The 26,519-nt window shown below is 41.4% G+C and overlaps 3 protein-coding genes across 10 annotated transcripts in view; 2 read left to right on the forward strand and 1 right to left on the reverse strand.

Moving 5' to 3' along the window:
- tulp4a (TUB like protein 4a) overlaps positions 1-17,199 on the forward strand; it is a 28,002-nt gene extending 10,803 nt beyond the window's left edge. For all 6 annotated transcript variants that reach the window (XM_072361705.1, XM_072361703.1, XM_072361700.1 and 3 more), the window contains 12 exons: positions 2,561-2,689; positions 3,487-3,648; positions 4,264-4,444; positions 6,396-6,503; positions 6,660-6,826; positions 7,381-7,605; positions 7,833-8,067; positions 8,971-9,115; positions 10,179-10,323; positions 10,592-10,685; positions 10,797-14,194; positions 14,330-17,199. In XM_072361705.1, the coding sequence (XP_072217806.1) occupies positions 2,561-2,689; positions 3,487-3,648; positions 4,264-4,444; positions 6,396-6,503; positions 6,660-6,826; positions 7,381-7,605; positions 7,833-8,067; positions 8,971-9,115; positions 10,179-10,323; positions 10,592-10,685; positions 10,797-14,194; positions 14,330-14,446 (5,106 nt within the window). In that variant the 3' untranslated portion in view covers positions 14,447-17,199. The remainder of the gene's footprint in view (positions 1-2,560; positions 2,690-3,486; positions 3,649-4,263; positions 4,445-6,395; positions 6,504-6,659; positions 6,827-7,380; positions 7,606-7,832; positions 8,068-8,970; positions 9,116-10,178; positions 10,324-10,591; positions 10,686-10,796; positions 14,195-14,329) is intronic.
- Positions 17,200-17,820: 621 nt separating this feature from the next.
- Positions 17,821-25,181, forward strand: tmem181 (transmembrane protein 181). Of its 2 annotated transcripts, none has more exons than XM_072361872.1 (17): positions 17,821-18,098; positions 19,236-19,339; positions 19,864-19,931; positions 20,754-20,844; positions 20,940-21,058; positions 21,272-21,388; positions 21,507-21,587; positions 21,679-21,778; positions 22,358-22,488; positions 22,572-22,663; positions 22,746-22,803; positions 22,920-23,022; positions 23,113-23,164; positions 23,255-23,337; positions 23,458-23,547; positions 23,640-23,706; positions 23,818-25,181. In XM_072361872.1, exons 1-17 carry the CDS (start codon positions 17,965-17,967, stop codon positions 23,900-23,902), a joined length of 1,575 nt encoding a protein of 524 aa, XP_072217973.1. In that variant the 5' UTR covers positions 17,821-17,964; the 3' UTR covers positions 23,903-25,181. The 2 variants fall into 2 exon arrangements, with proteins under 2 accessions (XP_072217973.1, XP_072217974.1); XM_072361873.1 differs by lacking the exon at positions 17,821-18,098 and adding an exon at positions 18,901-19,016.
- Positions 24,904-26,416, reverse strand: dynlt1b (dynein light chain Tctex-type 1b). 2 transcript variants are annotated; one of them, XM_072361874.1, is made up of 5 exons: positions 26,336-26,416; positions 26,143-26,184; positions 25,741-25,864; positions 25,573-25,650; positions 24,904-25,378 (listed from the first exon to the last, which is right to left on the reverse strand). In XM_072361874.1, the coding sequence occupies exons 1-5, from the start codon at positions 26,360-26,362 to the stop codon at positions 25,308-25,310; spliced, it is 342 nt and encodes a 113-aa protein (XP_072217975.1). In that variant the 5' UTR covers positions 26,363-26,416; the 3' UTR covers positions 24,904-25,307. The 2 variants fall into 2 exon arrangements, with proteins under 2 accessions (XP_072217975.1, XP_072217976.1); XM_072361875.1 differs by lacking the exon at positions 24,904-25,378 and having other exon boundaries at positions 25,575-25,630.
- Positions 26,417-26,519: the final 103 nt, after the last annotated feature.

Raw genomic sequence — 26,519 nt, forward strand, 5'->3', positions numbered from 1 at the left:
GTCTCCATGTGATGTCTGATCTCCCTGAACACAGCGTCACAGCGAGCTGCTCAGCTTTCCCCCGTGCAGGATGCCTCACAAGCTCACACTAATCTGCACACTGAGCTAAATTTACAGACATACACAGTTCTTTCGCACCTCTATGAGGCTGCAGTTAAGTGTGCTTACACGTGATACACAGCATGTGTAAACCTTATGCTAATTTACTCTCAGTTTGTCTCGTGACACTTCTTTGTTCGGTTAGTGAATGATGTTCAGACATTCAATCTGGAACTCATACTTAATATAAAACCTCAAAATACCCAGTAGTTAGAATTGATTTATGTTGTATAATACCATCTGGAAAATCCACACAGATTTGTCTTCCTTATGCATGCAGAGGTTTTATCTTTGACAACACTACCGCAGAATCCTGTTAGCTTTGCACCCTGTGAGCCACGGTGCATGAGTGATTGCTGTGTCTGACTGATGGATGGCAGGCTGCTTTTAATGGTCCATGAAAATGGTCAATTCAGTATGACACAGAAGTGTATTAAGATGGTTTTTGTCCCCCTCTTCACCTTGTCTTTCCAGCTAAGATGCACGTATACGCAACATTAGACTATGTATTTGTGTCATAAATCTTTGGATTTGCTTATTTTCAGCGTTTACAGGCACTTAATGAGTATTGGTTTGAAGTGTACAACAGTATTATGCAACAACACAACAAATTAACATAATAATGAATAAAGTGTTTCATGCTTTGTTGAGAATAATTTTATTGGTATTCACTACTCAAAGTCTGAGCCCATGGACACCACCAAAGAATAAACTTCCTCTATTGTGATGCTGTATATGCCTTTTTGGGCACGTTTTCAGCTGTTTGGGATTTTATCAAATTCCATCTGATATAAAGTCCCAATCCTTCAAAAGTTTGTATGTTTTGGATCATTTCCCTTGTTTAACCTTGCTTTGTTTGGCTAAATCTTAGCATCTTGCTGATGTTTGTCCTGTTGGATAGGTTTTGTGTTAAAATTTTTAGGTGGGTTCCTCTATTACTTTTAATCCTTTTGCGAAAGAGGGTTTTGTATGTGAAAGAGTCATAATTTAAACCCGTCCTCCAATTTTAAATGTGACTGGCCATAAGTTCAACCTGAGCATCTGCACTTCCATGTCCATATTCATTATATAACTAACTACATTATGTTTTACTTTACAAGTGAAATGACCAAAATTGAGTTGAGTGTGTTATTTTTTTTCAGAAAAAGGTAGAATTTACATATTGTAGGAGTGACACTGAAGACTGAGCGAGTGGCTCTCAGAATGGTTTATAGCAGGATCAGGAGAGTGATGGATGCTACTTTACACTCATACAATTACATAGTTTGTTAGAAGATGTTTTAAACTATAATATTGATTAGTTTGGGTCTATGTCACTACTGAGGAATATAGAGCTGTTATTGACATGTAGCCTGTGTCTTAGTGGCATCTCTTTTATGGATAGATTGTGAGTGCAAGGTGAATGGTGTTTTGTTTTTTAAGAGACTGCTTGGATCATCCGACCGTGAGCGACTGATCTATTGGAGTTGCACTCAGAGAGCTTAAACCACACTAAAACCCTGTCCTGTGTTGTGACTTTGAGCGTGTAAAGCCCACGTGCTTCACTCAGCGAGAGCAGAGCTGCTCTTTTCTTAGGATTATTCCTCTGGGAACAGGCTGAGTCACGCTACACAAACCCAGACGGAGACCGACAGAGAAGGACACTGGATGGAGATGGGAATAAGTGCCAGTAAGATTATGACACTGTAAAAGAAACTGGTTGTGAACAGTTTGATCTGCTCTGTTCTCTGGCAGTTTAAAGCCTTCCTCTTCTGCAGCTTGCATCTGAGGCCAGTGACGATCCCTCTGTGTTATCACTCAGGGTAAATCCAGAAAGCAATACGCCCATGAGTCACTCCTGGTTCAGGCTGCACACCTTAGTGTATGACCACGCTTTGAACCAAAAATATTTTCTGAAAGGATGTTTATGCTTCAGTGCATCACTTCTGTCCTCTCTTTCTCTCGACTTTGCATCTGTCATTGCTACTCTGTTTTAGCAAAGATTCCAACATTTATATTCAAACAAATGAAATGCTTTCTGTGGTATAGCAGCAGAAAATGATGTCTTGAATGGCATTGAAACAAGTACAGTGCAAGCTATCTGTTATGTTTTTATCACAGAGGTAAGTTAGAAACCAGCAGAACAGTCAGTGATGTTGTGGGGAGGCGACAGTATAACTGAATATCAGGGTCTGTAATATGTAGGATATTAGCAGCTTCTTTGTGACTTTTCTAAATTAGGTTAACCCACTTTATTCTATTTCCATCTAACATGATGCTAAATTTAGCTCATAGAAATGTATGAACTTAGTGTCTTGATCAAGGTTGTTCTGCTTTTAATGAAGTTACATTATATGTTGTCAGAGGGTGCAAAGCTTACTATATTGATTGCCACACAACACAGTCTTAATGGTCTTGTCAAAAGGACACGTGTCTAAATGTTCTGTCCCCTTTTCTTTTTTTTTTTATCTTTTTCTCATAGGTGGTATTGGTACGATGGAATGAGCCCTTCCAGAAACTGGCGACTTGTGACACGGATGGAGGGATTTTTGTTTGGATTCAGTATGAGGGACGCTGGTCTGTGGAGCTGGTCAATGACCGTGGAGCTCAGGTAAGAGACACCAAGTCAACAAGAAGGGTATCAGTGATTTATAGATGGATGTTTAAACCTGTAGAAGTGCAATATGGAACCTTAATGAAACCAGAACAAACGACACTGACAACAAATTATTTAGACAGTTATCATTTACAAACATATGTTCAGGATTATAATGTGATAATGATGCCACATGACGTCTGCTAATGAGATATTTGGGTGACGGGAAAGCCTGTTTGATCAGTTGCTGTCATCTGCTGGTCTGAGTCTGACACATCCTGACCGCATCTTATCTTTTGAGATCAATTTAGCTTCTAGATGACAGTTTAGACAAAGGTTTTGCTTTTATATGGACCAGGCTTCTTAAAATAGCTGCTGTGCTGTTCTCAAATACAAGCATTTTGATTTCTTTCTCTTTTGTTTTCATCTTTTGATACAAGCGAAGAAGTTTTTTATTTTTTGTTGCGGGGATCTTCAACAGTCGTTAACATTCTACCGGAGGCCGTGCCTTATTGTAACAAACTCTGTTATATTTACAATAAAACAGCTGATTGCCCATGTTGGAATTAGATTAAATTGTTCAATTGTTTGATATTATTTGCCGACAGCAGACAATGTTGTGAAAAAATGTCTATTTTAGTGTCAGGTCTACTCCAAATGTGAAAATCAAAAAACGATCAACCGAAAAATGTAAAATCAAAAAAGGAAAGCCTCACAATTAAACATGGGGCCCTCCTGGTGTGCTTTATAACATTCAAGGTGTGTATTTTGTGACTGATGTTCGATTCTTTTGTGATATTTGACTCTTCCAGGTGAGTGACTTCACGTGGTCACACGATGGCACCCAAGCTCTTATCTCATATCGTGACGGCTTTGTCCTGGTGGGCTCGGTCAGTGGACAGAGACACTGGTCCTCTGAGATTAACCTGGAAAGCCAGATTACCTGTGGTATCTGGACCCCTGATGACCAGCAGGTAACATACACATCCTGTTCAGTCAGTGGTTGTGAGGACAAAGGGCTGCATGGAAGTATGAGAGAGGAAAAATGAGGACTGTTACCTATCTGATCATGTGTAATGTAAATATAGTCTGAGACAGCGGTGATCTCCCATCAGGCTGCCACAAGTATCATCTGATTCCGTTGAACACACTGTAATTTGAAGTATATGAGAGTTCCCCCCGGCAATATGCCGTCCTCTCAATGCTAATACATGTTGAGATTTTCGGTTGTCATCTGCCCACTTGAGTATGTTCTCCTGGCATTCAGATAGCAGAGTCAGGCTCTGAAAAATGATTTTTTATTATGTGACAGCAAGCATTCACTGTTTTGGATCTGTTGTGGTTTTGTTAGGCAGTGTTTTTGCTTTCATGCTGTCAAACTGTCAGCCCGTGTTAACTGTTCATAGCCGTCCTTGTTTATTGCCTTCGAGCCATTTACATATTTTTCACTTTTTATTTGTATTATGCATATATTGGCTTTTTATTTGCTTTCTGTCACCCTTTTCTATCATTTTGAAGGCATCCTTTTTGCTTCTCAATCGGTGACCTTAATTTTCTTTTAAAGTAACCCTGCACTGTTTGTTCTGCAGGTTTTGTTTGGTACTGCAGATGGACAGGTCATAGTGATGGACTGCCACGGGCGCATGCTGGCCCACATCCTGCTGCATGAGTCGGATGGTATTGTCAGTATGTCCTGGAATTACCCCAACTTCCTGGTGGAGGACAGCAGTGAGAGCGACACGGACTCTGACGATTACACCCCACCACAAGGTATACTTCTCAGAATTTGATTTGAACAGAAAACATGTTGAAACCCCTCAGTTTCAACCTTTCTCAACATTTATTTCAAGCAACACAACCCAGTGCTTAAACAACCTGGGGCCTTTTTCAAAGAGCTAAAAAATATTTTAGCCTTCATCTTTTGCATTTTCATTGGGGTGTATGGCACAGTGTAGGTTAGGCAAATGAAGTGAGCTGTCAGTGTGTCGCTTGTTGCCGGACACAGCTGTGCGTAGAGCATTCGAGCTGCTTTCAAACACAGTTAACCAGGAAGTCCGCTTCAGCTCTGTTAAATCTGGTCGTGTCGCATATTTCTCTTTCATCTCATGCATTCTGAAGCTCGCTCAATTGTAGCAGACATGAATGCTGAGTTTACTAACGCTGTTCACACGGTACAACTTAAAATAGAAAAAAATGGATATTAAACCTGAGGTGTTTGAGACAGGAAGGTAGAAATTAAACACTGGGAAGATCACAAATCTACCGTGCTGCAAACCCCAACATAAATGATCAGGGTGAACACAAAAGCTCCACGTACCCAGGGCCTTTTTTGGGGTTACATTTTTCCCTGATGAACTCTGTTTAGCCCCTGGTTCCAGCAGTTGAAATGGAGAGTTGTGAGGAAATCCACGATAAAGCTGAGTTGCTTTTTGTGTTGACGTTTTGTCTTCAGGAGTATACAATTGGATGTTTAGTTAGAGAGACATCATCTGTGGTGCTGATCTCACTGGCAGATTTAGTCATGTGTGCCATTTAATGATGCTTTGACTGAAAAGGTAACTCATCATCTGTTTTCCTTCAGACCAAAATAGGAGATGGATATGTTACATTGCTGATTGCTAAATGATGAGAAGCTCATTTTTGTTGGTACCTGTTTTCTCCACCTCTCTGTCTTCAGCTTTATTATTCGCGGTTACTAAGGCTGTATTTGTTAGTGACTGTCCTCTTCCTGCTATGCTATCACACCCCCCTCTCCTCTCCCTTCTCCACAGGCCAAGTGGTAAAACTGAAAAGTGCTTGCCTTTGCTGAACCACTGATTATGCTCCAACACACTAATGAAACCATTCAATAGGAATTGATTAACCCTGATAGCAATTATCTCTCAAGTTGACAACATGACTGAGACACTGTGCCATCTCTTCCTCTGGCTGCCAGATGTCGTATTCATGATCTACGATGGTGGACCATTATCTCTGCACCACACAGGACAGCACACTGCCTTTACAACAGCTCGATATATCTGATTTCATGTAAAAACAATTTAAACTGCTTGCTGTGGGGGTGTTGTAGGTTTTATTGGGTCGAAAGTCAAAGGAGGAGGTGGGTGTCTCATTCATGTTGTTATTAGGTTCATTGCAGGACTAAGTGTTAGAAAAGACTAAAGGATATTTAAAGGGCAAATGCATTGTTCTTCATTTCGATGCGTCTTTATTATTTATAGTAAAGAATAGTGAACAAAAAAATTGGATTAGGTTCCTGTGCCGTGTCACTATAATGCTGAAAAACCTGAGGTGTGTTATTTGCCAGTAATTGCAGAATATATAGAGTATGTGATATATTTGTCCAGTTGAAAATAAACAAGTTAACTGTAGTTTTGATCCTCCCGGGCATCGATGACTATGCATTTTTATTTATTTTTAGATCTTTTGTGAGATGTTCTGCCAATCTCTTTGCTTGAACAGTGTTCGTCAACCTTCTCCTTAACACATTAAGACCTGACCTAATTTTTAATTAAAATAATTCAGTCCAAAAGTGTATTTGATTGATACACTTAGCAATAGTCCCCAAAATAGTGAATGATGTCATCATGGCCATGATGTCATCATGTCTGTTTGCTCCATACGTCCATGGTCTGTTCAGCGGTTCTACAGTTCACAGCTGATTCAGTGTGTAGCTGCCACAGTTCTTGCCTAAGATGTTTGTTGTATTTTTCCTTCTCAGTGCACACCCAAAAACCGCTGCTGACGGTCAGCTTCACCTCTGGAGACATCAGCCTGATGAACAATTACGATGACCTTTCACCCACACTCATCCGCACCGGTTTGAAAGGTGTGCGGGAGTCTTATTAATCACATCTTATCTTTTTTTGTCAGATTGCTTCCCCTTTTTGTTCCTTTATACCACTTTACAAATGGCGTTTCCAGGATTGTTGTCATTTCTGCTTATTGGTTAAACAGCGAGTAACGTTTCTCCTGTTTGCTGTAGATGTTGTGGTCCAGTGGTGCTCTCAGGGGGATCTCATGGCAGTAGCAGGAATGGAGAGATCAATGCTCTCCCCTGACAACCCCTGTCCTCCCCCCACCAGAAATGCCATAGTGAAGTTCTACAATGTTCGGGGAGAACACATCTACACACTAGACACACCTGCACAGGTGATGAACTGCAGCTGCAACAGGGGAATTCCTCAGTTATCGTCACGTTCTGTGTCAGAAATACCCTTAAACTTGCAGTTGACTTTATTTCCCCTGCTGAATAGTTAGGGCCTTTATCCTATAACACTACTTTAATTGTTATGTTCTGTGATTATTTTAATGCCTCATAAATTAGGCTCCGAGCAAAGTAACCAGTGAAGTAACTGAGTGACTCATTTTAAACATAACTTTACTGACTCTTCTGTAAGGACATTGAATTTAGTTCATTTAAACCTGCTGGATTGCAAACCATGCCATTTTGGTCAAGTGAGTCACATTTCAGCCTTTCTGTTGACTCTTTCTTATGTTCAAGAATGTGAAACTTGCAGATTCAAATATTGACTGCATGACTTTTATTTAAGCGATGAAGCTAAGCTTCATCAAAGATGTAAATCATTTTTACCACAGCCATAAAAGTCAGAAACTTGAACGTTCATTGCTCTTTGATGCCTGGCATTAACCTTACATAGGGATATGGTGCATACTCAAACATCTCTTATGCTTTCACGCTGCAGCGTCCCATCACTACGCTCTGCTGGGGTCACCGGGACTCTCGTCTGTTCTTGGCATCGGGCCCGGCTCTCTACGTCGTGCGCGTAGAGCACCGCGTCACAACGCTGCAGCTTCTCTGCCAGCAGGGCATCGCCACAGCAGTAAAGGAGGAAAAAGATGTTGCCAAGCTCACCATGCCTTCCCGTCTCTGTTCTTACGTCACAGCTGCTTTTGTCCCTACCATCAAGGTAACGTGGAACTAAAGGATCCAGATCCTTTAAAAGCACACAAGTCATTTGGAGGAGCTTCCACATGATTAACAATGACCTTCTCAGATGATACACTTTTACAAATGAGCTAAGACAAACTCATTTTAAGTATAGCTAATCAAAATAGATGGCAAACATAGTCAAGTTACTGGTTGTTTAATTGATATGAAAAGGTTTTAAACTCCTCTACATCTTGATATTTCCAGCCCCCCATCCCAGATCCCAACAACATGCGTGATTTTGTGAGCTACCCGACAGCTGGGAACGAACGTCTGCACTGCACCATGAAGCGTACGGAGGATAACCCTGAGGTGGGAGGGCCATGCTATACTCTGTATCTGGAATACTTAGGCGGTCTGGTGCCGATCCTGAAAGGCCGACGAATAAGCAAACTGCGCCCCGAGTTTGTCATCATGGACCCCAAGACAGATGGGAAAACAGGTGGGACTGAGTTTTTTTTCTTATGAATGATTAAAGAGAGCATGAAAACCTTACAAAATATCAGTTTGTTTTTTTGGTCTAATCTGATTTTATCTTGTTTGTTTTGACTTGTTTATCTGTTACTTAAAATTCAAACAGAAAGGTTAAATGAATTCCTCCTCGACACATTTCTGACATCCTCCAGTAGTTTTCCAGAATTTCTTACCTCTGCTTGCAGAGAGTGAGAATGTTTTAGTCACAGAAGGCAGGCTGGGCCCATGTTAATTAAAAGCTGCTTAATGGGAGCTCTGATTGCCCCAAGGTCTCCTCATAAATCAACCCTCTTCCTCCCCACACAGTGATAAATGAAGTCAGCCATGAAATAGTTCTAGCCTCTTCACACTTTAATATGCATCAAATAAATGATCTTGACCAAAACTGGAGCAACCGTGGTTTCCGACAAAAGAAAAGAGGAAATATCCCCACTGAAACAATCGTTTTGACCAAATGAGTTTAATGTGTATCTTTTGAAATGTTGGAACATTCTTGCAGCACCATCTTGTTTTGGTTAAATCACAAGAGCTTGGAGAATGTCTCCAGGTTTTTAAAATATCCCTAAATGTGTGTCCTGTAGTTGCAGTGTAACTGCAACAAAAAAAAAGACTCCCATTTCCTGGATCTGCTCATATTTGTGTACTCATCTTTCATCCCTGATTCTGTCACTGTGAAACGACAAGACAAAGAGCGTTTTTAAGCAATGATTGTAACAGACACGGATGTTGGCTGCTTAGCTGTAAATTAGAGAACAAATAAACTTTTTTATTTGTTGTATTCGATAAAGTTTCTCTTGAGAAATTCTCATTTACTCTTGCTTAGATCCTGCTTAATTCTTTCCAAATGGCATCCTGATATTTGTCTCCTCAGATGAGATATACGGCAACAGCCTGATATCGGCAATGATTGACAGCTGCAATTGCTCAGACTCCAGTGACATCGAGCTGAGTGATGATTGGGTTGGCAAGAAATCCCCAAAGATATCAAGAGGAAGCAAATCTCCCAAACTGCCCAGGTAACCTACTTGTCATCTTACCTGTTGGAGGTGCATCATGCTGTGCATAATTAATGCTTTGATATATCTATTTTTACTCTATGATTATTTTTAGAAGTTTCTGTAGATGAGAAGTGATGATTATGGTTAATAGTCTGTATTTTTAACTTCATTTTATACAACTGTCAGCACTTTTGGTTTCCACTTTTTGCTGCAGATCTAACCAATCGCTTCCAAGCAAGGTTTTACCTTGTAAAACAACTTCTACCTCAAAAATGTCTAATTGATTTAAGCAAGTGCTATGTTGCGGAGTTAGCCTCCGTGTCACTGCATCAGATTGTTGTTTACTCTGTTTAGTAACACAAGCTGTTCAAATCAGATCCGCTGCAACATGGTCTGTGTTACACGGCCCCACTCTGTGCAAATCTTAGTTTCATTCAGTTGCTTTTGTACAGGTGAATGGAAGCTATTCTAATAATTGTACAAAATCATAGCTTTCAGCTCATATAATTGGATTCAGATTGGGAGATAATAGTTATGAACCAAGTCACTTGATGTGGTCTAATTTGAGCAAAGCAGCAAAATATTTAAACCTTGAATTTTCAGCTGGGACACATTCCAAAAATAAATTTGACTCGATTATTCACCATATAGCTGATAATATGTTGCTAAATGTTAATGAGTTTAGAAAGATTTGACAAGTTAGACTCGCTAAAAGTTGATGGGATTGGTTCATGAGGTTTGTGTGTAACACTGTGACTTTTATTTGTTGGCTGTTGGTCCAAGTGGGAACCCTCGGTCATGGTGTTGACTGCTGAATCCAATCATAATGTCTCCTTGCATATATATTATAGTGTAATGTATAAAGTATAATGAAATTTATACAGTTTCTGTATCCTAGCACTGATTTTCCAGTTCTCAAAATCAAGTTTCCTGTTAATAAACCTTGGGATACATTTTAAAATAAAGTGGATTATCATGTTTGTTTGTTTTTTTTTGTTTGTTTGTTTCACTGCATGCCTAAACCTTCTTTTTTTATTTGCTACCTTTTCTGTAGAGACTTAGTTTGTCCCTTTACCAACAGGATTAATATTGACCCCAGAAAATCACCCAAACTGTCCCGCGCTACACAAGAGATCTCTAGGTCACCACGGTTGCCCATACGGAAACCCTCAATCGGGTCACCCAGTCTGTCACGGAGAGAATTTCAACTGGATGACATCAATCAGGTAAATGGGAGATAATTATATTGTGATTGAGAAGCCAGTAGATGGCATGGATTGGCAATACTTGAGATCAGGAAGGCGGTGTGGTGGTTAGCACAGCCACCGTACAGCAAGAAGGTTCCTGGTTTGAATCCCGGCAGGAGATGGCGAGTTTGTTTCTGTGGAGCCTGACTGGGGTGTACACTGCCTCTCACCCAGTAGCAGCTGGGACAGGCCCCAGTACCTTTTTTCTACTCTGTCATTAACAGCTTTTTTTGTTCGTGTCTTGCAGCAAAATTACCTCGCTCAGGTCACATCCAATATTTGGGGAACAAAGTTCAAGATCGTGGGGCTGGCAGCGTTCTTGCCAACCAATCTTGGTGCAGGTAGCCAGTCAACAACAAATCGGCTGTAGATTGTATTATACCATCCATTACTGTATGTTTCTTTCTTTTCTTTACTTAAATTGTATTGAACTATTTCTCTTACCCCTTTAGTTATCTATAAGACGAGCCTCCTACATCTTCAGCCCAGACAGATGACCATCTACCTGCCAGAGGTCCGCAAGATCTCTATGGACTACATCAACCTGCCTGTTTTCAGTCCCAACGTTTTCAGTGAGGATGAAGATGATCTTCCCGTCACAGGCCCTGCTGGTGGTGCTGATGACAATCCCCCCTGCACTGTAAACATCCCTATTGCCCCCATCCATAGTCCTGCTCAGGCCATGTCCCCAGCTCAAAGCATTGGTCTGGTCCAGTCACTCCTGGCCAACCAGAATGTTCAGCTGGATGTCCTGAGCAATCCCACAGCAACCCCTGCTGGAGCAGCTGGCAGTGGGTCAGACCAAAACCAGGATGCCATCTTGACAGCTCAGTACACAGTACCCACCAGGTACTCCAGTCCCGGTCAGGTCATTTTTGGGGGACTGGAAGTAGGGCGTCTAATGGTTGGACCTCCTTCATCTCATCATCCATCACAACAACAACAACAGCAACAACAGTCAAGTCAACAGCAACAGCAACAACAACAACAGCAACAACAGCAACAGCTTCTACAACACCACCAACAAATTCAGCACCATCAGCAGCAGCTTCAGCAGCAGCAGCAACTCCAGCAGCAGCAGCAGATGCTCCAGCACCAACACTTACAACAGCAGCAGCACATTCAGCAGCAGCTCCAACACATACAGCAGCAGCATCAGCAGCACCTCCAGCAGCACATACAGATGCAACAACTACATCAACAGCACCAACAAATTCAGCAGCAGCTGCAGCAACAACAAATACACCATCAGCTGCAGTCTCAGCAGCAGATGCAACAACAGCAGCACCACCATCAGCTTCAGCAACAGCTTCAAATTCAAATCCCTGTTTCCTCTATGTCGTCAGGCCAGCCTTCGGGTGCAGCTCTGCACCAGCTGCCACCAGGGGCGCTGCAGATTCAAATTCCTCATCCACCTGCTGATTTAGTAGTTGACAGAGCTGTTGGGGGCGAACATGAGCACTTACTGAAGATCAAAACCACTCGGTCAACTCCACAGCTGGCTGATGGTGATACAGTTGTGTTCAGTGCTCCTCTTGAGCTCAGCAAGATGAACCCCCCGCCTCCTTACCCGGGGACTGTGGCTGCTGCTGTGGCTGCTGCAGCAGCTGCTGCTGCCTCAGCATCAGCCTCCACTGCAGCTTCCAGCACCTCATCTGGAACAGGAGGAGGCACAAATGGAACTCCTCCCCCTAGTGACCTTTGTCTGAAGAAGGGAGAGTTTCAGCTTTATCCTTCAGGTCAGCCGCAAGCGCAGTACCCCACCCCACTGGGCTATGAGAGGATAACAACCTTTGACAGCAGTGGGAATGTGGAAGAAGTATGTCGCCCTCGAACACGCCTTGTCTGTAATCAGAATGTCTACACACTCCAGGGACCTGGCAGCTCTGCCACTCTCAGGGTCACCTCCTCTTCATCCTCCTCCTCAGCTGACAAGAAAATTCAGCTGCCCTACACCTCTGCTACTCTCAACAGACTCACTGCACCTCGCTATTCCATACCCAGTGGAGACCCACCTCCATACCCAGACTCAGCCAATCAGAACAGTGCTTCTGGGAGGAACCCTAGTCAGAGGCTTGACAGCAGTCTGATCCACGCAACCCTCAGGAGGAACAGCCGAGAGGCGGCAATCAAAGTTTCTCAGATGCTGGAGCCACCGAGACCACTTCCTCCTAAGGCTAAAAATAGTGCACTAGCAGCCTCATTCCAGCAGAGGGTACCAACAGCCTTATACACCTGCAGTCAGTGTAGCAGTGGATCCAGTGTTGGAGGCACTGCCCCAGGGAGTGCTAATGGAATAGCAGGAGGAACTATTATCAGACAGGATTTCCCTCCTGGGAATGGAGCACCACACAGCACAGTGATCGTTCACTCCAACAGCTCAACTCCTCTAGCCTCCCAGTCATCTTATAGTCTGATGAGTTCACTTGAAGGATCTGTGAGTACAACAGGAGGGGGGAGCAACAGGGACAGGGCTGATTATGTTAATTCAGCATTTACAGAGGATGAAGCAATGAACCAGTCACTGAGGCATCTGGCTCTGGGGGGAAATGATGCATCAGGCCTTGTTGTCAAACGCCCTCCTCCCTATCAGTGGGATCCAGCTGCCACAGAGGAGGTGTGGGTTCCTCAGGAAAGGACAGCATCTTTGAATTCCTCTGGCCCTCCTGGTCCACACAAACCACCGCCTCTTGTTCTTAGCCCAGCTCAGCACTTGGATGTAACCAGGCTGCCTTTTGTCCTTTCTCCAAAGTCCCCCACCAGCCCCAGTGCTGCATCATTCCAGGCTGCTGCAGCGGCTACAGGCTACCAAATCTCTCTCCAGTATCCCCCTGGTACTGCCTATAATGGAGCCCAGCTCCAACCCATCCCTGGGTCACCACGCCCCTGCACCTCCCCAAAGGAAGTGGTGGCACTCGTCCCTTTCTCACAGCAGGATGCGACTCTTGTTTTACCTCCAGGTTATCCTGCAAACCTAGCTAACATAGCCTGCTGTCCCCTCCCACCCATGTATCCAGGTGGAAGCGCTTGTGCCGGGCTTCCCATTCCTCCGATTGCCCTTCACACACCATGGGGAACATATAATTCTTGCCCGCCTATGCCCAGTCCTGCGGTGCCACTACCACCCAAAGCCTCCCACATGTCAGTAGACAAAAATGTTCTCTCGCCACCGCCTCCTCCACCACCCCCTCCACCGCCACCAGCAGAACTGCAGAGCCATGGGGCATTACAAGAGGCCATGGCAGAGGCTGGGGAAAGTTTTCAGGAGGTGCTCTCATTGACTGAGAGCCCTGTGCCACAGCGGTCAGAGAAGCTGAGCAAGAAGAACCGCAAACGGATGGATGGTCGGGCTGAAGAGGCTAATGTGTCACAGCTGGCTGAAGGGAGTAAATCAAAAAAGGAGGGCAGAGCTCTGGGAGATTTCAACTCGCTCATCTCCAGTCCACGGCTTGGAGGAAGGGACAAGAAGAAACTGAAGGGACAGAAAGAGCAGCAGTTGAAGGCTAAAAAGCTGAGTAAGGGCACTACCAACAGTGAGTTCCAAGATAGTTCAGAAAGTGAGCCAGAGCTTTTTATCAGTGGTGATGAGCTGCTCAATCAGTGCCAGAGCGGTAAGAAGGGCTGGAAGAGTAAGAGGAACCTAAGGGCTGCCAGTGAGCTGGATGAGATCAAGTGTCGAAAAGCCAATGAAAAGGAGGACAGAGGACTGGGCAGCCAGGGGTTTGTCTATGTCATGGCCAACAAGCAGCCACTCTGGAACGAAGCCACACAGGTTTACCAGCTGGACTTTGGTGGGCGCGTCACACAGGAGTCAGCAAAGAACTTTCAAATAGAACTGGAGGGCAGGCAGGTGAGACAGCTTTAGTTCCAGTCACTTCAGACCAAAATTATCTTCAAAGGATAATGGATTTGATTTGAGTTGTGTTGGCATTGACAGTATCTTCTTGTTCTTTATGAGCCTTCCTGTTTGTTTTTCCCTTCACAGGTGATGCAGTTTGGCAGGATCGATGGCAATGCCTACATCCTAGACTTCCAGTATCCCTTCTCTGCTGTACAGGCATTTGCGGTGGCTTTGGCCAACGTCACTCAACGCCTCAAATGAGATGATTTCTCCCTATTTACCCTGAGTTATATCTGGGATTTCGATGCAATCTGCCAAAGGGGCATAGCAGTTTCAATTGAGATTAATAAACTCTTGGAGTGGATTTTGGAGAAAAGACTAAAATCAGCCCTGGCCATAGAGAGAAATACAATCACACTGCACTACACAATGCTGCCACTAGATATGGTGCAATAAGCATTGACCGTATTTGTAAGAACGCTGACAGATCTGCTTCGTTTGGCAGTCAGTGGCACCCTGCAAAGCACGAAGGGCCAAAGAGCTGAGCTTGGGGTAATCATCATGCAAATAATGCTGCTTTAAGTAGAAGAAGCTTATAGACATGGTAACCAGTTGGTTTACAGAGAGAGGGATTGTTTAGGTGCAGTTTCAAAAGAAGCAGCAGTAATACTTGAAAACCACACTCTAGAGATCAAAGTTACTTTTCCAAGAGCGCACAGGTACTACTGGGCACTGAAATCCATTGCTGTACAAACCTTTAGTGAAACAGTTACCACTTTATTGTACTGCTTTTGCTTTTAGGATTTTATTAAATGGTTGGTTGGGGGGGGGTCTTATCGTTTCTGCTCTCTTCCTTTTACTTTTGTAATTATCTCAGTCTTTCTTGGCTGGAATTGAGGCTTAGATATATGCATCATGTAGGAGCACTACTAAGACTTAAGACTTTTCACTGTTGTGAAATGTGTGCCACTGTTTAAAATTTACAAAAGGTAAAGGAGGAAATGTAGCTGAGGAGAATTGCAGTCTTTACCACATCCGAGTTTGAAGGAAAAGGAAATGTTACTCTGCGACATGGATTAATTTATGTGTACATGTTGTTTATTATTCAAATATAAATTTGAACATTATTGTTGTTAGTGATATTCTGTCTTCATACCCTGTCATTACAGTTTTCTTACCTGCTTTATTTGGGAGACTGAATTAGAATATTGTTGCGTACTTGGAGAATTCAGGTGGAAGTGGTTTACAGAATAGCTTTGGCTGACATATCCTATACTTAGTTAATTATCTACATATGGTGACAACGGCGCCAAAGACGTCGCCAAGGCCTAGTGTGAACAACTTAACCACTAGCATGAAGTGATTTGTCACCTGCTGTCACTTCTGTGAAGTGAGTATGTAGTTGGGAGACTGTCCCTTCTCTTTAAGACCACACTAAACATGTAAGCATGGTACAGGAAATATTTTTGTATATTTCACCTATGCCATTTCATACTCTTCTCAGAAGTCGTGTAAATAAATCAGTCACATGTAAATGTTGTAAAGAGACTTGGGTGACTTGAGTCTCCACTGTGTTTTATTTCAGGTGTGGAGTGAAGCTGTCGCACTGCTAAGGTCAACAGCAACATCCACTAAAGTAACAGTTGAGCTGAGATCATTGTCACTCAATCTTTTAAGTCTCCAATGAAGAATGAAGCTTTTGAAATCTGTCCACTTAGTAAGCTGACTTGAAATCTGAAAGGCTGGTGTTTTTGTTTTCTTTTTCGTTTTAGACCGTGAAGCTATTTAAACTTGGGGTACCTTACGAGGAACGTAGGTAGTAGTAAATTAGTTGGCACATTGCAAATATTTTTTGCCGTTTTTGTTCATGTCAGCCAAAATTGAAACGGCAAGCAGTAATATGTAGGTTTAAAAAAACATTTGTGCCAAAATATGCATTCTCTAGATTTAAGAAATGAACAAACAAGCCGAGAAGGAGGTGTAACTTCATTATAAAGACAGGTATCCCTGTGGAGCAACTCTGTTTTGGTTTTTGAACCGATGAGATTATTACTTTAATTATCTTTCCATTGCCCAACATGATGCATGTGTGTGGGTGGTGGGCTGTAAGGATCAGGAATGGAAAAAAAATACTTCCATAAGAAATGAACAGATCATGAGCATGTCAAAGGAAAAAAAAAAAAAAAACATTTTTGTGTTGGTTGTGCAATATTTTGTAGGGGGAAGAATTTTATTTTCTTTTTTTTTTTTTCTTTTGACCGCATTTTGATACCTTTGTTCTGTATCTCAGATGCTGGTCTGTACATTTTATTTATGAGATTATTTCCTAAAGGAGATAAGATATCTATACATACTGTATATTGTGGAGTTTTCTGAACATTTCTTTGTGTTGATAAGTTTGTAACAAGTGTAGCCCAAGTTGTAAGGTGGGGAATGGGGGTTTTGGGTCGGGGGAATGGGAACAGGCAGGTGTTCATCGTAATGTGAAGTTTGCATTGGATGGAAAACGATGTGAATGAGCAAGTGCCCAGTTTAATGTAGTTGGTAGACTAGTTACGTAGAGTGTAAGTGTCAAGTCAAGGTGTGTCTGTATTCAGCTGTGCAGTCTACCAATCCCATCAGTGTTAAATCTGTTATCTTCAGACGTGTGCAGTTATGGTTTCTACACATTAACACACATTGTTCACACGAGTTCACTAGTGTAAACCACCGAGTTCAGTTTCAGCATTGCCTATACGGACTTGGTTAAGGATTCACTTCAAACTGATGATGACCTGTTGTAGATATTGTAGGATTTGGCTTTTCTTTAGTTAAAAAAAAAAAGGAAAATAAAGAAAGTGCTTTGTATTTGTAGATGTAGACTTAAATGATAAAAACACTTGAAAAAATCTGAGTCTGATTTGGTGACTGAACGTTTGTAGTGGATGGATAGTAAGGCATGCCATGTAAATTATTTTATAACTGTATACGTCACGCAACTTTTGAATAAAAAACGTCATTGTTTCAGAAGAAAACAGTGTGTCTTGCCTCTTAAATACTGTATGTCCAGGAGTATTGTTTTAATTAGAGATGGAGCAGTTCAGACTAAGTCAGTTTGTGTTTAGATCGATAAAGGATATATATATATTCATGACTTGCAATCTCAAATTGGTAAGACTCTTTCATTTAAAATTTGAAGGTTGTACAGTTTTGAGAAAGGCCTCTAGTTTGTAACCGTTTGTAACTGTTTTTTACTTACCGTAGCTCAAATTTGTGGGAAAATTGTGATTACTGATAAAGTGAAACGTCTTTACAGAAACTATTTCACCAGTCACTATAATAAACTTTTTAATCATGTCTAACTCCAATCCAAGCCTTGTGAGATCCTGTATTTTAAGATGTATCTAATAATTTGATATATAGTCCATTTCTTTCATTTGATTAATAGATATCCCATTCATCCCACTAGTCGCTGGGGAGTTTATAATGCCAAAAACCCAAATATGAGCCCGTATTTGGAGCATCAGTAACTCCAGTGCTGTCTGCCTCTGTCCGTGGTACTGAAGCCCGGTCACGTGACCCCACTCTCGTGTGCTGGTTGTCTGTGTCTGCCTCAGTTCGTTTTTAACAGATTTTTTTTTTTTTCCTCCTCATCCCATGAACCGCCACAAACGAAACAGCTTCGACTGCACTTTTAATTTAACGCAATAACAATACAGACAGGTCTCTGTGCTCTTCACTGAGGGCCGCGGATTGTTTCCTCTTCGCCATTTTCGGCAGTCAGACGGCTCTGTGTGAACATGGATACCGACTACTCGTCCGGTTTGGAAAACCCTCTGTACAGCGAGCTGAAATACTTCTGCAGAAAAATACAGGAGGCCTACAACGAGCTGAAGGAGGATCTGACGCCTTACCGGGATGATCGTTTTTATAGGTACGTGATTGTATCTGATCAAGATGAATCCGCTCTCCGATGCGCACAATATTCACGATTATGTATTTTTAAATGGACCCCGGGTCAACACAGAGCAGATGTCCAATATTATGGGTATGTTGTTTTATAATCCGAGGACAAACAAAGGTGCCCATAGATCGCTTGCAGTGTCTTTTATTGATTTGTAATTTTGATCATAACATATGATACACTCGTTGAAGAGCAATTGAAAAAAACTATCTCGAGCTTTCTAGTTTCAAGTCCACTTTTATAAACATGTTATTAGTTTTTAAAATAAGCCCAAAATGTAATCGTGACCGAAGGCCTGAGACTATTAAAGGCAACAAGTGTGGCTTGCTTAATGTATTATTATTTTTCATTCATCTAACAACTATTAAAATTCACAGTTACTATTTGGAAGTATATTTTTTTTAACTTAAATCATGTTTTTAAAAAAAATCATAATAACGCTTTGAAATCAAAAGTCTGTGACATATGAAGTCGCACTGCTGCGCATGCGTGAAACTTCACTTTGAGGTGACGTTGAGTCGTTAGGTTGCCGTTACCTGCAGGACTTTAAGCAGAAAGACCTTTGGCGAAATAAAATATGCCTGAGTCCTAAATTAAATATATTGGCCTATTGCACAACATTAAGGTGCGCTTTTTGACGCTGAAAAGCGTAAATAAACAGAGCAAGGAAGGAAGGAAGGAAGGTAGACATGATAAAGATGGATCCCCCTACTCTCTTTTATGTTCCCTTTCCGCTACGGTGCCGCGTCACGTGATCTAAGCTCCTCCCATTAGTGGACGTTGCACTCCGGTTGTCGCAGACTGATGTTGATATACGGATGTGGATTCATGGGGAAATTTTAACGTTTTTTCTTGCCGAAAAAACCTTGAACCGAAAGAAATGGAGCTGTAAGTGTAAAATTTGCCCAGCGGTCGCTCTCGCCGAGTGTATCTGACGCTTATATGTTCGAAGACAAGTGTTTAAAATCTCTGTGCAGTTCTATCAGTAGCAGGATGCTAGCAGTGTTGACATATCCGCCTTGAACCACATTGCATTACTTAAAAGCGCTTCTGTTTTCCTGTATATTTGTGTGTCTGGTGGCCCTAATGACTGTCTCCTCGTGACAGACTGGCCCCCATGCGGCTCTACACCTTGTCGAAAAGGCATTTTGTCCTGGTCTTTGTGGTGTTCCTGATCTGCTTTGGCCTCACAGTCTTCATTGGGATTGCAGGTATGAGCATTACTGCAGCACGATCCAAAACTAGATGCTGCTCAGAAGTACTTTTACTTTTTTTGTGGATGTTCCAGTGAGTCTCAGCTGTTTTAAAGCACCACTGTGGATACATTAAAATATATCTATAATGTAACCCGCCCTCTGTTATTTTCTTTTAATACTGTTTACTAGAACACGTGCAACATGTTTCCTCTTATGTTTACAGAAAAATGTTGAACACAGCCTGTGTTTAGAGATTGGTGCAAGTATTGTTCTGCTTGGAAATGTACCAAGTCTGCTCTAATTCCTCTACAGCTCACATTCTCAGCACCAAAAGCTGAGTCAACTTTGACGATTCAGTTAGTTAGAGAGGTGCTTTTTAATTAACTCGATTTGACAATTCAGCTAACATCCAACAGGAGAGCAGTATCAATGGCTCCATTGAATAAGTGATATTTGTTGAGTTACACAAGGGAGTTCTATTTATTTTGTAGAGCACAAAACTGAAAGAGATCATGTATCTGTTCTGTTTATTTTTGTAGGTCCAAGGATTATTGCAGAGCAGGAGCACAATGGAGATCAGTTAGTTACAAAAAATTTCTCAGTAAAGGTAAGATCTTTCTAAACAAGAGGGTGCACATTACAATTTTCTGACCACGTGACATTTGAATGATGGAGACACCTGTTTATGTATGCCTTCTGTGTAATCTAAAGGAGCATAATAAAACCTTTATCATCTTTGGATATTTATTATCTTGGCTCCGGCATGAGGAGGATCCAGTCTGTTGCTCGTGCTTTTAGAGGTATTTGCTGGCAAGGCTCTTGTCTCTTGTTTGTGAAACGGAAAATGAAGGAAGATCTCGTGGAGGATTGATGTTTATTTCCTGTAGAGTTTCAGACTCTTACTTATCCAACCAATGCAAACATGTCAAACAAGCTATTTGATGTAAACATAGATGTCTATTATATCTGTGTATATTAGGCATTCACTAGCAACTTCATGTGATTAGTCACTTTAAAGTCTGTGCAAGATAGAATCACAGTGTGATATAGAGTTTTAATGTATAGTTTGGTGTTATGAGAAGCTATTTTTTTCGCATAGTCAGCAGCATTCTTCTTTCCGTTGTGTTTGATGTTTTTGGAGATGGTGCACATTAATAATCGCTGCAAATGTGCTGATCCTATCCAAAAGCCCATTTTTCAACTGCTCCTCAGCCTAATTTTAAATTAGGCATTAACACAACAACTAAAGCAAGTGAAATAAAAAGCTAAAAAAAACTGAATAGGCTAAGTAACATTAAAGGTAGAACGTAAAGTGCCAAAAAGAACTGATATTAATCAGCAAAACAATCTGGACTGTCCTCTGCTGTGTTTTTGGTGATTTGCATTGATGATAATTGATCTAATTGTGTCATTGATGGTATGTTTTCAGACTGGGCCCTTCAGTCTAAATTCTCCTCCTCTCACCACCTACAACCAGCAGCTGTGGCTCACCTGTGTGATGCAGGCCGAAAATAGCAACAGTAAGACCACAGAATGGGCCGTTTGACATGACAGTTGAATGTTAAGGGAGCTCCTCAATGTACTTAATAACAACCATTACTGCTGTCTGTGTCAGTGGGAGACTTCCAGCAGCCCTTTGAGATCAACGTTGAGCTTAAGGGAGTGATGCAGGACGCCAGCGTGATGCACATCAACACCGTGCACCAGAAGTCACGGACACTGCACTGTGGGGCTGTGAGTATCTCTCAGCATCCTGGCCCTATTTTTTTTCTCGTGGTGAGCTAGTCAGGCAGCAGAAACGGTGTGTGTTGATGCGATTTTATTTAAAGATACAAGATGAGGCTGTAGCTCAAAGGTGAGTGTGGGATTGAATGTGGTCACTGTGTTATTTGGAGGCAGATGTTAATGTTCACCTCAGTGATGCAGAGTTTTGTCTTCACCTTACAGAAATGTGATGAGATCATCGTGCTGCATCTGGGCTACCTGAACTACACCCAGTACCAGGTTGCCGTCAGCTTCAAAGGTCTTGAAAATATCACGTATGAAATCAAGGTTAAGTTTGTGGTGAGTAAAAAAAACACTTGTTGCTGTATTCAAGGTTTCTGATTCTAATCCGTGATCACAGGTCACTCGTGGCCTCTTTACTAATTTTCCTTTGCTTTTCTTCTCTTTTTTTTTTCAGTGGAAAACATACAATCCCACCTTCTCACAAGTGGAAATATGGTTCCGTTTTGTCTTTGTGGTGTTGACCTTTATGGTGACGGTAAGACTTTCAGGCTTTAAATGTCACAGCATATTTCTGCATACCTTGACCATCTTGACGTTAGGGTGACACTTTTCTCTTTATGTTCCAGTGTATGTTTGCTCATTCACTGAGGAAATTCTCCATGAGGGACTGGGGTATAGAGCAGAAGTGGATGTCTATTCTGCTCCCTTTGCTGCTGCTCTACAATGGTACGCTTCTCTTTCCTGTTCAAAGGCACATCTCACATCTAAATGTTTTCATGTGGAGCTCTTTGCACTGGCCTAACTTATAAGATTTGCACATTGCTAAATTCAAATAGGTTTCTGCTGTCTGCAGAGCAAACCGCACCATGGGGACAGTAACCTATAACTCTGATCATCCAGGATAAAGTCAACAGAGCTGCTGATATCTGATATATTCACTGTGCCAGTAGTAATGAATGAATATGTCTTATTCTTTCTGCTCAAACCCTACATGTGTTAAACAGTCTTGGGAGTAAGAAGTTGGAATATTACCACAATTTAAAGCAACACTTAGAGAAGTTTATAAACCTTAAAGAGAACCTTAAGGTTTGATTCCATGATAACCAGGCAATGAAATGTTTTGAAAAATAATGAAATTCACTGCATTGAAAGTCTTCTTCTGCTATCAAATAATGTCAAACTCAATGAGCCATAATGTGAATGAAAGCACAATCTAGTTTGTCCAACTTGTAAGATGAATATTACTGAACTTTAAAATCACACACCTCTCAGTGAATGCTGGAAGCATGTTTTTGTTGATTTTAGATCCATTCTTCCCACTGGCATTCCTGGTGAACAGCTGGTTCCCGGGGACCCTGGATGCCTTCTTTCAGGCTCTCTTCCTGTGTGCTCTCCTGCTCTTCTGGCTCTGTGTCTACCACGGCATCAGGGTTCAGGTGTGTGACAGCCCCTTATCTTCACGGATTCCTTCATTTTGAGTGTGTCGTGAATCTCAACCCTCTTGTGTTTTCTTCAACAGGGCGAGAGAAAATTCCTCACGTTCTACCTGCCTAAGCTGATCATTGTAGGTCTCCTCTGGCTCTCAGCTGTTACACTCGGAATATGGCAAACGTAAGTCCACCTCCAACCAGAGAGATTCAAGCTGTGACTCTGAACAACACTGAAAATACACTGTGCTTGTCTTCATTTTCAGGGTTAATGAACTCAGGGACCCGACCTATCAATACAAAGTGGATATTGTAAACTTCCAGGTAACAGTTACCTTTCAACCTTGATAATTTTTTCTTTATTATTTAAATCCATTTTGTCCACGTTAGGCATAGTTTGGATAACACAGCTTGCTAAAGTTCCTGTTTTGTTTCTTCAGGGCATGAAGGTCTTCTTCATGATTGTTGTTTCCCTCTACATCCTCTACCTGATATTCCTGATTGTCAGAGCTTGTTCAGAACTCAAGAACATGCCTTACTCAGGTATCACAGCCCACCTCACCCCTCTGCATTTCACTCGACTTTAGCTTTCACCATGGCAACATTAATGAGCTGTTTGTCTTTGATCATTAGATCTCCGTCTTAAGTTTTTGACGGCGCTGACGTTTGTGGTGCTTGTTATAAGGTGAGTTAAATTAAGAGCAAACTATTTTTCTTTTTTTATTAGGCTTTTTTATTTGAATCTGTTGTTCTTCTCACTTTGTATCTCCTTCAGCATGGTCATCCTCTACCTGAGGTTTGGTGCTAAGGCTCTCCAGAACAATTTTGTGGCTGAATTGTCGACTCATTATCAAAACTATATCCTTTGAGCAGCATTTTATCTTGGCCACAGTTTCACCTTTTAAAAATACACAAATTGCATCATAGTATAGTTTATCCATTCTGCAGTGAGAGATTCCTCCTTGATTCCAGACATACCAGCTGAATTTCTATCCTTCTATGGCCTGCTTAACTTTTACTTGTACACATTAGCATTTGTGTACTCTCCCTCCAAAAATGCCCTTTATGGTAGGTAATACATCCCCCATTTCATGATTATACATAGGTGCACTTCTTGGCTGCAGATGAAATTATATTAATGCATCAATCCAACTTTCTAGACTCCCAGCTGAAGGATAATCCAGCTTTCTCCATGCTTAATGATTCAGATGACGAAGTCATTTACGGGTAAGTGTTTTATTTACTTTCTTTTCTGAAACTTGGTTCCTTAGAGTTCTGCATGTATTGTAAACTTTGAACATGTGTAGACTCCCCTTATGAGTTTGTGTGTTTGTGCAGGAGTGACTATGAAGACATGCCTTTACAAAATGGACGTGCCATCAAAGCAACCGCCAAATACCAGGATGAGAGTGACAGTGACTGATATGCCTGGTGGCATATCACTCCTCTTCTGGCCCTTAATTACAACATGTTATCCTGTGGATATGCATATAAGATGCATCGGCACAGGTAACATGAAATTATATACTGTAAGTGTACATAAAAATATTTTTAAAGAAAAACTGAATTACATCTCTAATGAATGTACTGTACTTTTGAAAGGTGAGGTAGCCACTCACACAAAGGCAGCAGAAACGTAAAATATTACAGTTTTTACCAATAAACAGTTTTCTCCTCATCATCCACACTTCTTCACAACCTGATAATTAAAAATCATGAGGGAAAAGTGAGAATGTGAAGTGGTTTTTCTTCTTTTTTTGTGGAATCTTTGTTATCTTAATGATTTTGTTAAACCACTGTTTTCTCTACAGGCTTTATGCTCTGTATATCATTCCTTTCTGCTCTCTGAGGAATCAGTAACCACTGCAGAGTACAGCTCAGTAACATTACAGTAATGAATGGGAAAAACAAATGCTTCAGTGAACACTTAACAGTGGCCACAATTCAGCTCGCTTGTAGCACCGACACGGTTCATGAATAGGGAATCGGCAGATTAACTCCTCAGGCATGTTTAAAAATACAGAGGAAAGCCTTAACTACACTTGGTACCACTACTCTTACTGTGTTTTTTTTTTTCTCTCCAAGAAAGCAGCTGTTAAAATTGCACTTTTCAGTAATTGTATTTATTTTGCCAAAAAAAAATGATGTAATACTGTATGGATGATGTTGATGGATGGACTTTTGATGAGTTGAACTTCCTCACAGCTTAGTGTTAATGGACTACTGACGTGTCATGGTAAACATTTCGTATCCCTGCATGTGCAGTTCTTACGCCATTGGTAAAAATCCACTTTGCCTTTGTTAAACACATTTTGAGTGATTTGTTTCTCCCCAACTTTGCTTACATTGCCAATGTTCTATTTGCTGCCCTGTTTTGTTTTATGAAACTGGAGCTTATGGACAAAAACAGCCAAAACAAATATATTTCTGTTGTCAACAAACATTAATTTTAATCAAGAATGGTGCCTTGTCTTTACACTTTTTTTCTTCTTCTTTTTTTGTGTGTAAATGGGCTCAGTTTTGTAAATATATACATATACATGTTTGATTCTGTCAGTCTGAATGTACCTTATGTCGGTGGTTAAATGAGGCTGTTTTGAAATGCTAAAAGTGTTTGTAATATCCGTTGCTTTGTTAGTTAAAGGCGGTGTTTGTAGCAGTGTCATGTGATGTTGTAAATAAAGCAAAGTAGCTGCAGCACAGTAATGTTATTATCAGTCGCACTTTACATAAAAAGATGTTTCATCAAAAATATCGCTGAATGTTTACATATAACGTGCTGGTAAGAAATGAGGAGAATCCGACAGACTGAGGTGCTGTATATAGGTTCAAATAGCCAGTCCAAAAACATTGACGATGCAGTACATAGATTTGTTCTCCCATCTCACTGCACAGCTTCCTGTTGGAGGAAATATGTATCTGTCATAGTAACAATTACGCACACAGATTTACCGTCATTGGTAATGTTAGCAGTCTCTTAAAAAGTATGAATAGTTATTCATGAGACTGGCACTAGTCTATCACACACTGAAACCAACTATTCTCAAAACTTGTATAAATGAAAACAGGATTTTTGATTATTTTTTTTGTTACCATCAGTAGTGTTGTCCCAGAAGCACGTGCTGGCTGTTTGCAGCCCCGCTCCATTTTTCTGCATGATGATGCACGTTACTAGCAGAAACACAAATATTGGCTGTTAGCATCCATTCAAGAATACATGAACCAGATAAAGTGTTGCTTCAGAGGGAGCAGTCCACATACCGATGTACTTGAAAGGCTTTCCCAGCTTGCTGAGTTGACTGAGGCACTGCTCCACCACACCGGTGGTCCACTGGTTCACTCTGCTGTGCTGGTAGGCATTTCCTCCTATGGTTGTTTCCACGGACTACGCAGATAAATTCAGTTTAGCTCACGCGTAGACCAGTCCAGACCGTTAACAGTCTTGTATTGATTATTAAATATATATACAATGAAATAAATGAATATGTCAGATGACTATCAACAACGGCAAAGCTAGAAACGGTGCCTAGCAACCGTTCCAGTGTCCTTAGCAACCACGAGAAGCTCAACATAAAGTTCGCAGCTGTCGGTACAAAGGAGCTGTTAAAACCCTGACATTGTGAGTAAAATAAAAGCCATGAACGCTGCGGATGTTTTGCTCACCTCTTTTATGGTTTTGCTCACTTCATCCACAACGAACGTGGTCTGTTAGGAGGCAAACAGCGCATTTTAAGCTAGTCAGGCGACACAGTTGATCAACAGACGGACACGATGGTGGTTGTATAAATAACCTAATCTTCAAACACAGAATTGTGTGTACATGTTTATTCAGTTTTAAGAATCAAGTCGAGCCTACCTCTTCCTCTGCCTGGTAATCGTCCATGGCTCTTATCCCCGATGTGAAGTGAATAAACGATTCACTTCACATACAAATAATACTTCCTGTAGATGTTCTTCAAAATAAAGTAGACATCTTATTTGTTCTTCAGTTAGAAATTTAAAAAAAGAGGGGGGAAAGGAATCTTAAATAAATAATAATA

This window comes from Leuresthes tenuis, unplaced genomic scaffold (assembly GCF_036924035.1).
Source record: "Leuresthes tenuis unplaced genomic scaffold, fLeuTen1.0.hap1 SCAF_13, whole genome shotgun sequence".
Lineage (NCBI taxonomy): Eukaryota > Metazoa > Chordata > Actinopteri > Atheriniformes > Atherinopsidae > Leuresthes > Leuresthes tenuis.

What these genes read in the sequence shown, in the direction of transcription:
- tmem181 (XM_072361872.1), top strand. Translation starts at nt 17,965, where the DNA reads ATGGATACCGACTACTCGTCCGGTTTGGAAAACCCTCTGTACAGCGAG. An exon ending in CAAAAAATTTCTCAGTAAAG is followed by an intron (nt 19,932 to 20,753) that starts GTAAGATCTTTC and finishes GTATGTTTTCAG; the next exon opens with ACTGGGCCCTTCAGTCTAAA. An exon ending in TTTGCTGCTGCTCTACAATG is followed by an intron (nt 21,779 to 22,357) that starts GTACGCTTCTCT and finishes TGTTGATTTTAG; the next exon opens with ATCCATTCTTCCCACTGGCA.
- dynlt1b (XM_072361874.1), bottom strand. Translation starts at nt 26,362, where the DNA reads ATGGACGATTACCAGGCAGAGGAAGAG. An exon ending in TGAGCAAAACCATAAAAGAG is followed by an intron (nt 25,865 to 26,142) that starts GTGAGCAAAACA and finishes TTATCTGCGTAG; the next exon opens with TCCGTGGAAACAACCATAGG. An exon ending in AAAGCCTTTCAAGTACATCG is followed by an intron (nt 25,651 to 25,740) that starts GTATGTGGACTG and finishes TGTTTCTGCTAG; the next exon opens with TAACGTGCATCATCATGCAG.